The following is a 15691-nucleotide window of genomic DNA, read 5'->3' as shown; positions in this document are numbered from 1 at the left end:
GTATATACATGTAGATTAGATTTGGTTATTACATGTATATTTGATAAAAAAGTTAAATTATTTATGACACATGATCTATACTCTATATACCCAAGGAATTATAAAAGATGTGAAAAGACGATTCCTGGATTCTTGTGAAATACTCAAAGAGTAAAAAAAAAATATGTGAAAACGCGATTCTGTGTGAAATAATGGTACGCTATATGTTTCTTTTGGGAAAAAAAAACACGAAAAAAAATTGTACAGGTCTGTTGATATGTGGGATAAGTATACCTGAATGAACACAGTTTTATGCAATGATATATAATTATGTACATGCAACTGACGTCCGTACTTTTCCTTATAATTCATAAAACATAAAACTATCTAATTCTTTTGAAGCCTCCCCCCCCCCCCCCGTCTTGATTAATATTTGGAGACGTTCGTGCAGCTAGGCATTTGAATTATATATTCGTTTTAGATTTAAATCTGGAACATGTGAATATAATTACCATTTACATGTATACAGAATTTCATATTCTATAATGGTAGATTTGTCATTATGAAATGTTCAATTTACGTCAGAGAGAGAGAAAAAAAAGAGAGAGAGAGAGATTCCCTCTTAATCCCGATCCTCCTATCCATTTACATAGACCAAAAATTAGTTCTATATCGGTCACACCCATTCTTTATTAAATGTTTTCTGATTTCATAGTCAGGCATGGTCACATCCTGTATATTTTTCAGCTTAAAAAATATCACACGAAGTGCACGTGTGTTGACCTGTCAATCAAAATCACTTGACGCTGTATGCACTGCAATTAAGTAGCCTGAGTTCGAAATAATCTTGAAGTATGATCTTTAAGTAAATCTGATGCTACAAACTTGTGAAAAAATAGAACAAAACAAAAAATAAAATATCTCGGTATTGTGAACTTCGATTGTGGGACGTGGAGACCGGTCCTTTGGATGAGATCGTATAAATCGAGGTCCCTTGTCACAGAAGGTGCTGGCATAAAAAAGATTCCCCACTGCTCAATTGCGATAAGTGCTAAATTTGCAGTCTCCACCGGCGAGTGGTGGCGTCTCCATGTGAGTGAAAAAATTCTCGAGAGGGACGTTAAACAACATACGTATAATTAATCAATCAATCAATCGATTGCCGAAGAATTACTGTAATTGAATAATCTGTCTCATAGGTATGCTGTCAAATCTTGATATTTTAACTTTACAAAACTCAGTGACGTTACTAACTTAATTCATTATATTTTTTTATAACACCATCACAATTATGCCAAAACATACACATAGTGAAGTTTATGATAGTACGGTGTTCGTTCGTCTGTTTGTTTGTCTTGGAAATGATTGCAAACAATTTTTTTTAATTGCTAATGATATACGTATATCTCTTATAGGTGCCAAATGTATTATACAAGATTGATAATGAAAATCAAAGTACCTTAAGTACTGAAAGAACTTTTGTCCAGTTATTTTTTTTTCTTTCACAGTAAATATGATATATACGTTTTTTACACAGAAAAAAGCAAATTCTTACAGATTTAGAAGAACGGAAGACTTTTTTGTTGCCATGGCAACAAGAGTCTAGTTATTATTATTTTTCTTCCTGGGTACTTTTTTGTCTGTGAGTGATCTCCGAAACTACACAATCCGATTGAGGTGAAACCTTTTTAGGGTTAATAGGAATGTTATGTATATTTGCGGAACGAAGGTCATTTTGCGCGCACGTGCATGCACGTGCGTGCGCGTGCAATGCGTAAAATGACCAATATACTTGATATAGCTGTAACTTTTATATTTTTTGATGATATGCTTTGAAACTCAGGATATAAGGTTATATTTATAGTGTAAACAAGATGACATGGTCAGAATGCACATGCATGCACGTGCGCGCATGCGCATTGATTGAAATAACCAATACAATTGATATAGACTTAACTTGAACATTTTTTGACGAATTGCTTTGAAACTCAGAATATAAATATATATTAGAAGTGTAGACAAGAAGACTTGATCAGCGCACACATGCATGCATGTGCGTGCACGTACGCGCGCGTGCAATGGGTAAAATGACAGATATACCTGATATAGCCATAACTTTCATATCTTTTGATGAAATGCTTTGATACTCAGGATATCAGGATATATTAAAAGTGTAGACAAGATGACATGGTCAGAATGCACATGCATGCATGTGTGCGCATGCGCAATGATAGAAATAACCAATACAAATGATATAGACTTTACTTGTACATTTTTTGATGAATTGCTTTGAAGCTCAGAATATAAATATATATTAGAAGTGTACACAAGATGACATGGTCAGCGCACACATGCATGCACGTGCGTACGCGTGCAATAAGTAAAATTACCAATATACTTGATATAACCATAACTTTTACATTTTTTGATGTAATGCTTTGATACTCAGAAAATATAGACATATTATAAATGTAGACAAGACGACATTGTCAATATGCACTTGCATGCACTTGCGTGCGCATGCAGTGCTAAAATGACCAATATATTTGATATAGCTGTAACTTTTATACTTTTTGATGAAATGCTTTGATACTCAAAATATGTAGATATATTAATAGTGTTGACAAGATGACACGGTCATCATGAACATGCATGCACGTGCGCGCGCTTGCAATGCGTAAAATGACAAATATACTTGATATAGTTGTAACTTTTACATTTTTTGATAAATGCTTTGATACTCAGAATATAAGGTTATATTAAAAGTGTGAACAAGATGACATGGTCAACATGCACGTGCGTAAAATGACCAATTTAATTGATATAGTTGTAATTTTGAAACTTTTTGATGAAATGCTTTGATACTCAAAATATTTATATGTATTTAAAGTGTAGACAAGACGACATGATCATCATGCATATGCATGCACGTGCGCGCGCGTGCAATGTGTTAAATGACCAATTTACTTAATATAGCCGTACTTTTTATATTTTTTGATGAAAAGCTTTGATATTAAGAATATACAGATATATTAAAAGTGTAGACAAGATGATGTGGCCATCATGCACATGCGCGCGCGTGCAATGTGTTTAATGACCAATATACTTAATATAGCCATAACTTTTATATTTTTTGATGAAAAGCTTTGATACTAAGAATAAACAGACATATTATAAGTGTAGACAAAATGGCATGGTCATTATGAACATGCATACAGGTGCACGTGCGCGATACTTGATATAGCCGGAACTTATATATTTTTTGATGAAATGTTTTGATACTGAGAATATAAAGATGCATTTATAGTACAGACGGAATGACATGGTCAACCTGCACACGTGCGCGCGCGTGAAACCAATATACTTAATTGCCTTATTTAATGAAGCTTACAGGAAATGACACCAAAAGGGAGTTGGGGAGCCTTTGGGGAACATCTGTAACGGTCCCCGTTACAATTAATACTAGTTATAACTGTTGTATAAACAACAAAGTTCAAATTGCCTTAATTCCATATGGACTATGTCAAGTTCACATCAGGCAATTAGGTGTAATAGCTTCTTGTTTGGACTATTTGTAATGGAAGGAAATTGATTTTTATGGTTCATAACTTATTTACTACTTAACACAAAGTATGGTTCATTACTTATTTACTAATTCACACAAAGTTTAACTGGCTCCATGCAAACAGAGGCCCTGTAATCTGTAAGTTCCACTGGTCAGAAGGATGTAATTTAAATTCAAAATTCTTCTTTTGAACTTTTTAACAATTTTATCTTCGTATGCAGTTGGATGAAAATATCCCACACAGTTTCCTTGAAATTGAGCTGAACATGAACTGGTGCATGTACAGAAAAACAGAGGTTTGTCAACATTATACTGAATCACCAGCATTACACTTACAGAGCATTTAAAAAGAATGACTTTCAACATAATTATATAATTCTCTCTTTATTTCATGAAAAATGAAAAATTCACAAGGAAAAATGCTTCTTTGAAATAATTATGATCAAAGTACAAACATTACAAAGAGCCTCATACAGAACAAAAAACAAAAATCACCCAAATACAGAGATGAAACAGCGAAATTCTACTAGTTTTTTCAAAATTGCTAGCAGAGCATGCATAATATTCAAGTAATATTAATTCAATTAGTTTCACAAAATGTATAAAAAATATAAAATTGGAAACATGTTTTAGATATATGATCAAAAAAAGTCACATATCACAAAATCTCTATCTAGGAGGACTTCCAGGACATGCATTGATGAAATGAGGAACATATATACTATGATTATATCTGTGAGATGGTAATTATTTGGCACCAGATTATTGAGGAGAATACAAGAGAAACAATATAACCATAAATGGAAATATAAATATATTTCTTGGTCTTTATCATATAAATTAAGTATCCAAAACAAAAATATGGGAGTATCTGTGATAACGTTGAAACTCTACTCCATTGTCCTTTTCAATATTGTACTCCCCAAATCTCCACAGATCCTTTACATTATGAGTTGATTAAACATTACCCATGAATAGTTTACATGAATTTTAAAGTTTTTTTTCTTCAAAGGAATGAAATTTATTGTGATCTTTATAACACAGAAACAGTTCTGGCAAATGGTAACTAAAGAAATCAGTACACAATTAAACATTATAACTACTGCTTTTATTTTTGATTATTTTAGTTTCTAAGTAGATGTAGAACCTTGTGAGAAATAAACTCTAATACTATACACTTATTGAATGGCATTAAAGGCAGCAGTTTGATTTGAAGATTTGGCAAAACACATTCTGCCCAACAACCCAGTCAATGAATGTTTTGTTATACCTCTTACATAACTGTTGAACACCAGTGAATGCAAATTTGATGAAGCTTGCTGACTTGGATGAACCCACTCAAGCTGAGGATGAACAGATGCAATTTAAACTAAGTGACATGTTGTTCTGGGACAGCTCAAATAACTTTTAAACACCTAACGGAACAGTTCCACAACATTTATCCCTGATTATTTAGACTTCACAACACACACAAAGGAAGATAATTAAATGTTACTTTTCTGCATAGATACATGTATTTATAAATAAAAAATACAGAATTACATCTTTAAAAAATACATATATTCCAAAAAATTAATGTAGAGAAAGTACAATGCACTCCTCAAGGGAGACAAATTCTGATTTGTGAGCAAAAAGACTTTCACTTAAAATATTATTGTATGAATATCTTTCAAATGATTTCAAGTTTGATATCAAGTCTAATATGTCCCAAATCAGCCAAGATCAGAGTCTACATTGCAGTCTACATTGAAGTTTATTTATCAACTTTGAACTTGACTGATTTCTGAGAAGTTTCACGTTCCACTGCAGTATCTTCCATCAGAGTTGTTATTCTCTCCACATCTTTGTTGTCATGACGATTGGTAGGCCAGGGAGATGTCATCATGGAGTCCCGATCAGAAAAGTCTTCTGCTGTAGGTATATTAATTGCCACCTGAGTAGCAGTGGAGGAAAGCTGTTCTGAGGGTTCCGGGGAGGATGCTGGGGCAGGGGTGACTCTGGGCGTGGTCCTCTCCTCAGCCTTATTCTGCTTAGTAACCTGACGTATGGCCTCCTCGCTAGCTGTCTGTGTAATGAATCCATCTGAGTTCTTGCTTACAGAGTTTTCTCTTGGATTAGGATTCCTAATCTGTGTGGAAATCTGAATGAATTCTGTTTCTCCTTTTGTTCCATACACAGCGAATGAGGCCGGACTGCTGACCCTGATTGGCTTACTGGAGCCAGGTTTGTACATGTGTTTTGCACTAGCTCTATCACTGTTCCTACTCAGAGACCTGTCACTTCCTGCACGACTAGAGGCAACAGATCTAGCACTTAATTCACTTTGAGATCTTACATATGAACCGGAAGGTGGCCCTACCGAAAGGTCAGCAACTGCATAGGGCTGCACTGTAAAAGAGGGGGTAACAGCTTTGAATTTGGGAGTCTTTGACGGTTCACTATTACTGCTTACATGAGATTCAGCCCCACTAGTCTTACTCTGACTCCGATCAATGTCATCAGGTTCCGACACAGAATCCAATGGAGGAGAATCACTGTTTTCTGTGGGGGACTCCTTTTTGGAAACCTCCTGTTTAGAAATGTTTTTGGCACTGATGGAATGTTTGAGCACATCATCCACGGTCAGAGATTGGAGGCGGTCCTCATCGTCACTGGGATCAATGGATAGAACTACAATTTTATTTTGCTGATCATGGCCATCCAGACCTGGTCCTGATTTAGGTCGTTGTCGGACTTTGTAACCCTCATGAGAGGGAGAGGCGAGCTTAGGACGTGTTTTGTTTTCTTCTGGATGACTAAATATAACAGGATGAGTTTCACAAAGACTCTGGAAAATGGAAAACACAGAAGTTACTGACAGTTTCAAAATTAATAATTTCAAAATTCATAAAAAATGATATTTAAATTTTTAAAATTTAATATATATGTAATTTGAAGTACAAATGAAATTCACAACCTCTTGAAGGTTTACCAATACTGTGGAATCATTTCAATTAATGGAGACCAATTTTCATGGGCAATCAAAACTTTACTGGTTTGTGGGGACATTATTTCATGAGTATTTTGTTTTTACAGAGAATTCAATACAGAAGATTCAATAAAGAAATATGTTGACAAAGTTTTGGTTCATAGGGATGTAAATTTGTGGGTAAGGGTGACCCATGAAATTCACAATCATTCATGGTCCTCTATGAACAAAGAAGACTCCACAGTAAGCACTGTCTAATCAATAATATGCAACAATAAATACAATGAATAAATATTCATGCTATTAATAACTAAATGCATGTTTGTTAAATAATTCAAATAAGCAAACCAAATCCCAAGAATTAATTTTGATGACTGCTATTTCATCCACAGAAAGGGGAACAACTATGAGGATGTACGAACCTTTTCCAAAAGTGTGGGAAATAAGATTTAGTAAAAACTTGGAGGGATAATTAATAAGTAAATATAAAATAAGAGAAAACCGGAAACATAATTTCTATGTTTTGGTATAGCTGTACTTACAGTAAGCAATTACTAAGCTATGTTTATAACCTCTGAATTCTAATCTGCAGAAAATCATATTTTGGAAATATTTCATAAAACAATTATTTTTATTCTTAATTTGTTACATATATATGCAATAATTCATCATAATCATACATTTATGAATATCTTTATCCACATTTGTTTTTTTTCTAATATTACACAAGGGAATGAACTCTTACTGACACTGTCGATGTACTGCATATACACAGTTACTTACAGGTCTAGGTTGATCATTGTTCCGTGATCGAGGAGATATAACTTTTGCAGTAGGTTGATTTATTTGGTCATTCCAACACAATGGGACAACTGGCCTTCTATCCATTTGAGTCTGTGGTTCTTCTTCAATTCTAAAAAGTGAAAAAGAAAATCTTAAACTAATGAAATATGCCCTTTTTTCTACATGTGAATTTACGAATTTTCTCCCAAAAGCTATTCTCCACTGACTTACACTTCTTCACTTAGACATCTCTGTTTGAGTCTCAGATGATGAGTCTGGGGACGTCCATTAATTCCTATCCTGACACGGTCCCCTTTCTGCAGCTGTTGTGCAATTCTACTTCCCACTCCCCCCTCCACACTGTAAAACTCTCCGCTATCCTTGAATTCTGCCAAAACATGAAAAAAAGAAAGTAATAACATGCCATCTGGACTTGGAAAAGTTATTATCTATTTGAAAGATAACATTGTTCCAGATAAAACTTCAGATTATGTAATAATCATATTGAATATAATCATGTACAACATGGATAGAGAAATAATTTTTATGAACTTCTCTTCAACAACACAGCAATTTATCTGTTTATCTTTTTGAATGCTCTTCATTTGTAGCTATGTTCAAGACTTACGTGCAAAGGCATCAATTATGCCCCCAGGAGTTTCTCCAGCAATTGCTGAACCCCCAAATGTTAGCCATGTATCAAGACTGTTTGGGGCCTCTGCTTTACTCTGTCCCCGGACAAAGACACCAGAGCTGAGGTCATGGTTCTCTGGCTGCCATTGTTGGTGGATTTCAGATGTTAAGGCCTTTGTCGATCGACTTGTCATCAGTAAGTCATGGTCATCACTCCATCGCACAACTTTGTAAGAGGGAGCACTCTTAGCCCTGCCTGAAAATTTCAATTTTTATATGATCCTAAAAGGGTACTGGTAACTGGTCAAACTACTTAGCTTTACATGGATGTTGACAGTAAGGATGTATACTATCAATTATGACTCAGATTCTACAAGTGATCTACCTAATGTCATTCCTGACAAAAATTTCTAAACCCCCACCCCACCCCACCCCCACCCCACATTGTTATTGCACAACCCTTCAAAACATGTATAAATAAAAGTAGGCCAATGGAAGAAATAATACATGTATACAGTATCCAGAAGATGAATTTACATAGAAATCTATGTTAGACTTGAACTTTAAAGTTTAGAATCTTTTGTCAATGTCATTGCACTGCCTGTAGATAGAGGCTTCTATATCAGTGAATTATCAGTATGTTTGCAATATGGGAAAAGAAATTCATTCAAGACAAGGAATTCACACACAGATATATTTTCACTTTAAAATTACATTTAAAACTTTCATCAAAGTTAATATCATATTCAAATATGCATGATCATTAAACAATGAGAGAGGTGTACTTTTGATTAAAAAAAAACCCAACAATTTTCTATAATGATATAGACCTAGAATTCTGTCATGATTTTGAACTTCAGAGCAAACTAAATTGAGGATCACTGCATGAATTCCACTCAAAGTCTCACTAGGGTGAAGGATCCATGATACCGCATACTTTTTACCCAAGAAAAACCTGATAAATTGGGTGGAGCGAAAATATTTACCCCCCAAAATTAGACAATATTCCATATTGATCTTGACCTTTTAGTTAGAATTGGTTCAAGGTCAAAGAAATCCATTTTCCAGTGATATTGAATGGGGATTTATAACAAATATTAGGTCAAGGGAAAAGAAAATGCTTATTTGCTCTGAGCACTTACTGTTGGACAGACAGAAGAATTGATTATTATAGCCCATCCATAGAGTGGGGGCCCTAATGAGCACCTTTGGAATAAACCATGATATTGAGCATCGGAAGTCTTACCATTGGGTTTGGGCTTTTTTGTGATTGACTTTTTTCTGAGTGGAAGTTGATTCTGGGACTGAGCTGACAATGGCTGGCCAGTTACCTGAACTGAAGAAGGAAAATACACCAAAGTTATTTATACTCAGATTGTTTAGAAAATCACACATGTACTTTTGAGACTCTTTAAAGCTCTTTTGGCACTCACTATTTATCCTCTGGACTTTTCTACCGCTGTTTTGAGCTGGAAGGTTCCGTCGTGGGGGTGCTGATGCAACAGATCTAACAATAAAAAACAAGAGGCCCATGGGCCACATCGCTCACCTGATAGAATCTAAACTACCCCAGAATGCTTTCACATAAGTTTCAGCTTTTCTGGCCCAGTGGTTCTTGAAAAGAAGATTTTTTAAAGATTTTTCCTATTTATTTCAATGTAAAACTTGGATTCCCTATTGTGGCCTCGTCCTACCCCCGGGGGTCATGATGTTAACAAATTAAAATCTACACTACCCGAGGATGCTTCCACATAAGTTTCAGCTTTTCTGGCCCAGTGGTTCTTGAGAAGAAGATTTTTCCTATTTATTTCAATGTATAACTTCTGGCTCAGTGGTTTAATTTTGTGAAGATTTTTTAATGACACCACCCTATTTTTGCCTTTTCTTGAATATCTTGTAATGGGACTTGGCCCTTCATTTTGACAATTTAAACTTCCCTTCACCCAAGGATGCTTTGTACAAAGTTTGATTAAAATTGGCCCAGTGGTTCTTGAGAAGAAGTTGAAAATGTGAAAAGTTTACAGATGGACGGATGGACAGACAGAAGGGCGGACGACGGACAACGGGTGATCAGAAAAGCTCCCTTGAGCTTTCAGCTCAGGTGAACTAAAAAATGAAAACAGAATCCTCATTTTTAGAAAACAATTGTTTAGCAATGAAATGATAAGTGAAATTAATTCTATTAAGGAAAAAATTATTTTCAGTTCACCAGCAAACTCTTTGGATCATTAGGTTCAGGTAATTTATTTTGGAACATCAGATAGTTTACTTCTAGATTGCCTATACCTGTATCATTTGTGCAACAAATCCTAGGAAAACTAAAGTAAAAGATTTACCTTTTAGTGTACAGTGAATGAATGAGTCGATGCTGTTCCTGTATTATGTCTGTGGTGGATTTTGGTCGGTACGTCCGTGTTCCGCTGACGTCAATATTGACAGTCCGACAGGATAAAACGGGCTGTGCTGGAGTATATCGATGTCGAAGTTCAATCTCTCCAAGAGGGCGCTTCTGTAAAACAGAAAATTCAATCCTTCTCTAAACAGTCCAAGCACAAAAACAAAATCTTACAATTTTTAGCATGGTCAGAGATCAGAAGTGCATATGAGATAGTAAGGTATCCGTGGTCTATCTTTTTGTCTTTAAACAATTTTTTTTTTTTAAAATGCTTCTCATCCTACAGTTTTTGTCCAATTTCTATCAAGCAGACTAACAAGTTACATAATTCTAAGCACCGTTTTTTTTTTATTTTGACAAATGGTCTTGGTATGAAAACAAAAAAATACCAATTTCTGTGAAAATCTTCCAAAATGTTAGTCCTACAGTTTTAGTCTGATTTCACTGAAACTTTGTACACATCAAGAAGACTACACTAAGATACATAATTCTGAGAAATTTCTGTGAAATATTCTTTCAAAAGTCCATTCCTCCTGATAAGTATAGTTTTGGTCTGATTGCAATAAAACTTGCCACAAAAAGGTACTACACCAAAGATCATTATTCCATTTATTGCTGTTGCCATAATGCTACTTTCCTCTTCCTTTATATAAAAACACATGGGCAAACCAGCAGAGCTACAGACTCATCAGACACTTCTAGTTTTACAAGGGTTTACAGCTATTATGAATATATTGTACTACTTCTGCTGTAGTGAGTGAGGTTTGATCAAATTTGCATCAAGAACCTCTTGGAACAAGATGTTACTAAATTAGAGGTGTGAATTACATAAAGTCAAACATATATGCCATAAAAAATTAAAGAATTAATGTCTTTTGTGCACTTATGTTTCTAAAAATACTGTATAACAGGTAATTATAGTATTGTAGTTATTCAATTTATGCAGAATTCTGTGATTCTGTTGAACCCCCCCCCCCCCCCAATAGAATCCCTGTATTACATTTCAGACACAACTTCAGTAAATGCAAATTGAATGAAATAAAAAATTATATACAGAAAATTGAAGGCTTCCTCTGAATGAGCAAATTACAAACTAAATTTCAGACAGCAGAATTAGCTGTTATATCACATTCACCTGCTTAAGGTACTCTCTGATATCATGTTACCTCTAATTACTATTGATGTCAATTTTGAGATTAAACTATCTGGCAAAATCTGAAAAGACTACCTCTAGATTTGAATCAACATATATGCATGCACAAATACATACCCTGATGCCCTTTTGAAACATAATTTATTTAATAACAGAGGCACTGAACAGTTTTATGAAGCTTTAATTCATATTGAACTGTTCACAAAGTGTAACACAGCAGTAACTTGTAGAAACACTCATGTGCAAAGCCTCCATCAATGATCATTGTATCAGAGTTTGGGTTTAATTTGTCAATTTTGCCAAAGTTTCAATCAATGTCTATAAATAACATAATTTAAATGCCATACATGTTTGTGCTTATAATTAGATAGGCTTTCACCATCACATCTAATTTAAATTAACCATCAGACCTTTGCATTAAGTCAACAAAACCATCAAATTACCCAATAAATGGTGTACAATAAAAAGTACAAAAAATACCACAGTACACAATTTATATTGTCAAAAATATGATGATTTTAAAGGATCAGTACCTAAGAATGTAATCTTTAGGGGTAGATGTATGCTTATAATTAAGTGAATTTTACAAATAAAAAACTTAACTATTCTTAATAATTATTTAAGAGAAAAATACAGCATAGTAAAACATTGTAAAATTGAAATGTGCCGTATTGTAAACAACCAACTTTGAACTCTAATCTTAATTTTGATATCTTTGAACTTTTAGATATCTTAATTTTCATAACAGTCTTAAGAAGTTCTAATTATCAAATGTTTGACAATATATTCAAGAGCAATTTTTGCAATGGTGTGGCAACTACCAGTTAATTGCCAATTATGGCAAGCATCAACCTGAAAGCATAAATGCTTATACAACATCAATACAGTTTTTCTGAAACAATTAGCAACACTGTGAACAAAGCAAATAAAAACTTCAAAACTTACAAAGAAACAGTCTAAGCAAATAAGAACAATATTGTCACATAAGTGTCACTGGAAATTGAAACATAAACTTCACTCCAAATTTAGACGTTTTCTGTGTTGCTTGGAATCTAATGTTTGATCAATGCTGCTGCACAAAAATAAACATTCCCCTTGAAATACAGTCCACACAACATATAGGTATGATTAGAGACAATCTCTGGTGGGCAAATTAAAAGCTTTGGGGGGACACAGACTGAATAGGCTGCCCTTATCAATGGTCCTCTACATTACACATAACAATATTGACATAATGCATTGCAAATCTCAATCTATTTCACTCAAGTATTTAAAGTTGAGGTAAAAATCTCTTATTCAATTTAGATCTGACACCAAAACTAAGCTGGAAATATCTTTTAAACTTTTTAATGGAAAGCTCACTTTGGTAAATGAAAGATTATTTGGCAAGTTTCTCCATTATCTAGGTGTAATATTTGGATACAATACAATGTCTTTGTAAGTCACTCCTTACACAAATGAAGACACCTTTTCAATTTGAATTTCATTTTAAACCAATTATATTTTCCCTATCATTAAATGCACATGGGTTTTAAAGAGAAAATTCAATAGGCTAACTGCTCTCCTTCATGACAAATTAAGCATTCATGAAACATTTCATTAATTTTCGTCATCCCAACGGCTTTTTTTCCAAATACTTCTTGAGAATGTTGGCATTCAAGAAAGGCAGAATGTATAAATCTGCAGAAAATGCTCCAGATACCAAAAAAAGAATTTAATTAATTTTCAAAACAATTTTTTTTTTCATTTTGTGATTTTGTCTTGAGTTGATACGTTAGAAATTGGACCGTAGAAGGGGATCATTACGTTACACAGACAGGGGATTAAGAGACAGAACCAAGACCCAAAAACATAGGAACTCTCACTATATGTGAAATCATTACTAAGGATTTATCATCCCTTTCTATATGACTTTTTTTCCCCTTAAATTCGAGATCAATATATCTTTTCTCCCCAAACTTTATCACTTGAATAAAGTGCACAACAGAGACATAAAGGAAAGAAATAATTTACAACAATCTCTTTCAAGCTTCAATAATATGAAAGATCAAACAAATTAATATTACTTGTACATTGATCAATCCAGATTGAAATGAAAATTTTGGGGGGTCGTGCAGAAAGAAATATTTTACTATGTATGTCTATAGACTTTATTTTATTGAAGGATAAGGTATACAATATAATGAAATGCAAATATCAAACTGTCTACTCCGGAATCTGTGTATTAAGCTATTGACCAAGGACAATTGCTATACTTTATTCCGATCAAAGTAAAAATTAGCTCATGCAGATATAACACCTCAAGTGCTAACAATCTATCAGAGAACAAACACAGAATGCAAATAATTTCACGAAAAATCCATTTAATCCTAATAATTCTGAATTGTCTTTGACCTCTCTTTGGTAAATACCTGTGGGTTTTCTCCAAACAGTGACAATGACAAATCAAACACAATGCATGGAAACTTACCTAAATAGTCCAAAACATACACCATTAAGCACTTAAGTACCTGATAAATCATGCAACACTTGCTAATGTGAATTATACACTTATTTCATACTGAACAGTATTTTCCTTCCACTATCTCATGCATGATACACAAAATCAAAAAAGTTCTTGTAATAAATATGTTGACTATAGTTATTTCAACAGCCTGCTCCAAATGAGATAATTGCCATTCGCAGAAACACTTTGAATTCATTTTAAAAATCCATTAGAATCTACCAGAGTGAGGCATGCATCTCAGTCCCTGAACTGCAGTACAAAATAATCAAGCTAACAATGATACAAATGTGCCGAGTGTTGGGTAGTGCCACCATACACTGATTTGTTTGTCGATTATGATCCTAGCCTGACAGTTCTATTTGGGTACATGATAGTGTATTACATAGTCAGCATGAATTGTTTTAAGCTCCATAAAGAGATATGATCTCATATTCAAAACACAGGTGGGAACAAGGCTATTGTCACCCACAATCAAAGAGACAACCACTAGGTACAATATACATGCAGAGTTATAAAGAAGTCCATGCATGTGACATTCATCTCTACGTCAGCATATGCAATCACCTGCTTGTGCATTCAGTCATGCAAAGAGCAGTTCCCAGTTATTGTTTCAGATGTAACAAGTCTTTGATTGAAATCTTTTACCTGTTAATCCCTTTTTTGCAATCACTGTCCCTTCACTGAGAACTACTGTCTTAGCTCAGTCCCCCGATTTTACTATCTGACAAATTTGCACCTCCAAAACCACAGATATGATAAGATTTGGGGAATTTACATAGAAAGACATTTTTGTCTGTGGACTATTACTGCAATTGCATACATTATACAATACCATCCAACAACTCAAGGTCCAACTTTTGTCATTAAATTGCAAGTATGGAAGAATAGGCATTTATATATTGATATCCCAAAGCATACAATCATAGAAATATAACATAAAGAAAAATGCACAGAGCTATGGCCTGCCATGCACAATTTGTCCTCCAATCTGTCTTTATGGACCACAGATTTGTTCAATCATTTATTTACCAATAAGGCCCTACATACATCAAATAGGTTACCCTTTAATTGAGAAATTCTTTGATGTTTTAAATAAGGAAGCTCACCTTTGCATGTTTACGAAGAATTTGTCTGGCATTGTAATCGGCATAGTCCAGAGCAGCCAGGTACCGCTGTGTCATGGTGGTGCCTGGTGTGGTACTGCTGTCTACAAGTTCCTATCACTACTGGAAGACACCACAACTCATCTACAAAAAAATGTACGTAGCAATAAAAATTCACTGTACCAACTGCAGAGTGTGAATATTAGTTACTGGATGTATTTGGCCATGTTGTTGCATGATTATCATATACATGTACCAGAGAGTTTTTAGAATTCATTGGAAGACTTAAAACATGCAAAACTCTGATAGAAAATATACATGAGAATGTTCAAATTTGTCTACTGAGATCAAAATATGCAAATTTTAACAAATTACATTTAAAAGTCCATGCACAGACCTGCTTGTAGAATCACTAGTAGATAAAGCACACTAATAGAATTGTGGCAATGTTTGTGTTCAATTAGTTTTATATTGACAGTTACTGTTTGCATGTTCATTTAAAATGTCAATATCAATACACAATGTATAAAAATTACCAGAGGAAAATTATCAATAATGAATGTTTGCCTTATATATATATTTACTTTTGTATAATGTGAGCAATAT

The 15691-nt window shown here is 34.1% G+C and overlaps 1 protein-coding gene across 1 annotated transcript; it reads right to left on the bottom strand.

The window, feature by feature from the left end:
• Positions 1–3928: 3928 nt before the first annotated feature.
• LOC133184354 (uncharacterized) lies at positions 3929–15224 on the bottom strand. Its single transcript, XM_061319400.1, has 8 exons — positions 15089–15224; positions 10265–10437; positions 9362–9435; positions 9175–9264; positions 7924–8184; positions 7527–7683; positions 7296–7425; positions 3929–6371 (listed from the first exon to the last, which is right to left on the bottom strand). Exons 1-8 carry the CDS (start codon positions 15161–15163, stop codon positions 5298–5300), a joined length of 2034 nt encoding a protein of 677 aa, XP_061175384.1. The 5' UTR covers positions 15164–15224; the 3' UTR covers positions 3929–5297.
• Between the last annotated feature and the right edge of the window lie 467 nt (positions 15225–15691).

The sequence above is a fragment of the Saccostrea echinata genome, unplaced genomic scaffold (assembly GCF_033153115.1).
Source record: "Saccostrea echinata isolate AGI-Se365-2 ecotype Australia unplaced genomic scaffold, CSIRO_AGI_Sech_v1 ptg000010l, whole genome shotgun sequence".
In the NCBI taxonomy this organism is placed as follows: Eukaryota; Metazoa; Mollusca; class Bivalvia; order Ostreida; family Ostreidae; genus Saccostrea; species Saccostrea echinata.
Note: the sequence above shows the minus strand (reverse complement) of the source record. Positions and strands in the feature narration are given on the sequence as shown.

Excerpts from the sequence above, each read along its gene's own strand:
- LOC133184354 (XM_061319400.1), bottom strand. The coding sequence starts at position 15,163 with ATGACACAGCGGTACCTGGCTGCTCTGGACTATGCCGATTACAATGCC. Across the intron at positions 9,265-9,361 it reads AAAAGTCCAGAGGATAAATA|TTCAGGTAACTGGCCAGCCA; the intron begins GTGAGTGCCAAA and ends TTCCTTCTTCAG. Across the intron at positions 7,684-7,923 it reads CATAATTGATGCCTTTGCAC|AATTCAAGGATAGCGGAGAG; the intron begins GTAAGTCTTGAA and ends ATGTTTTGGCAG.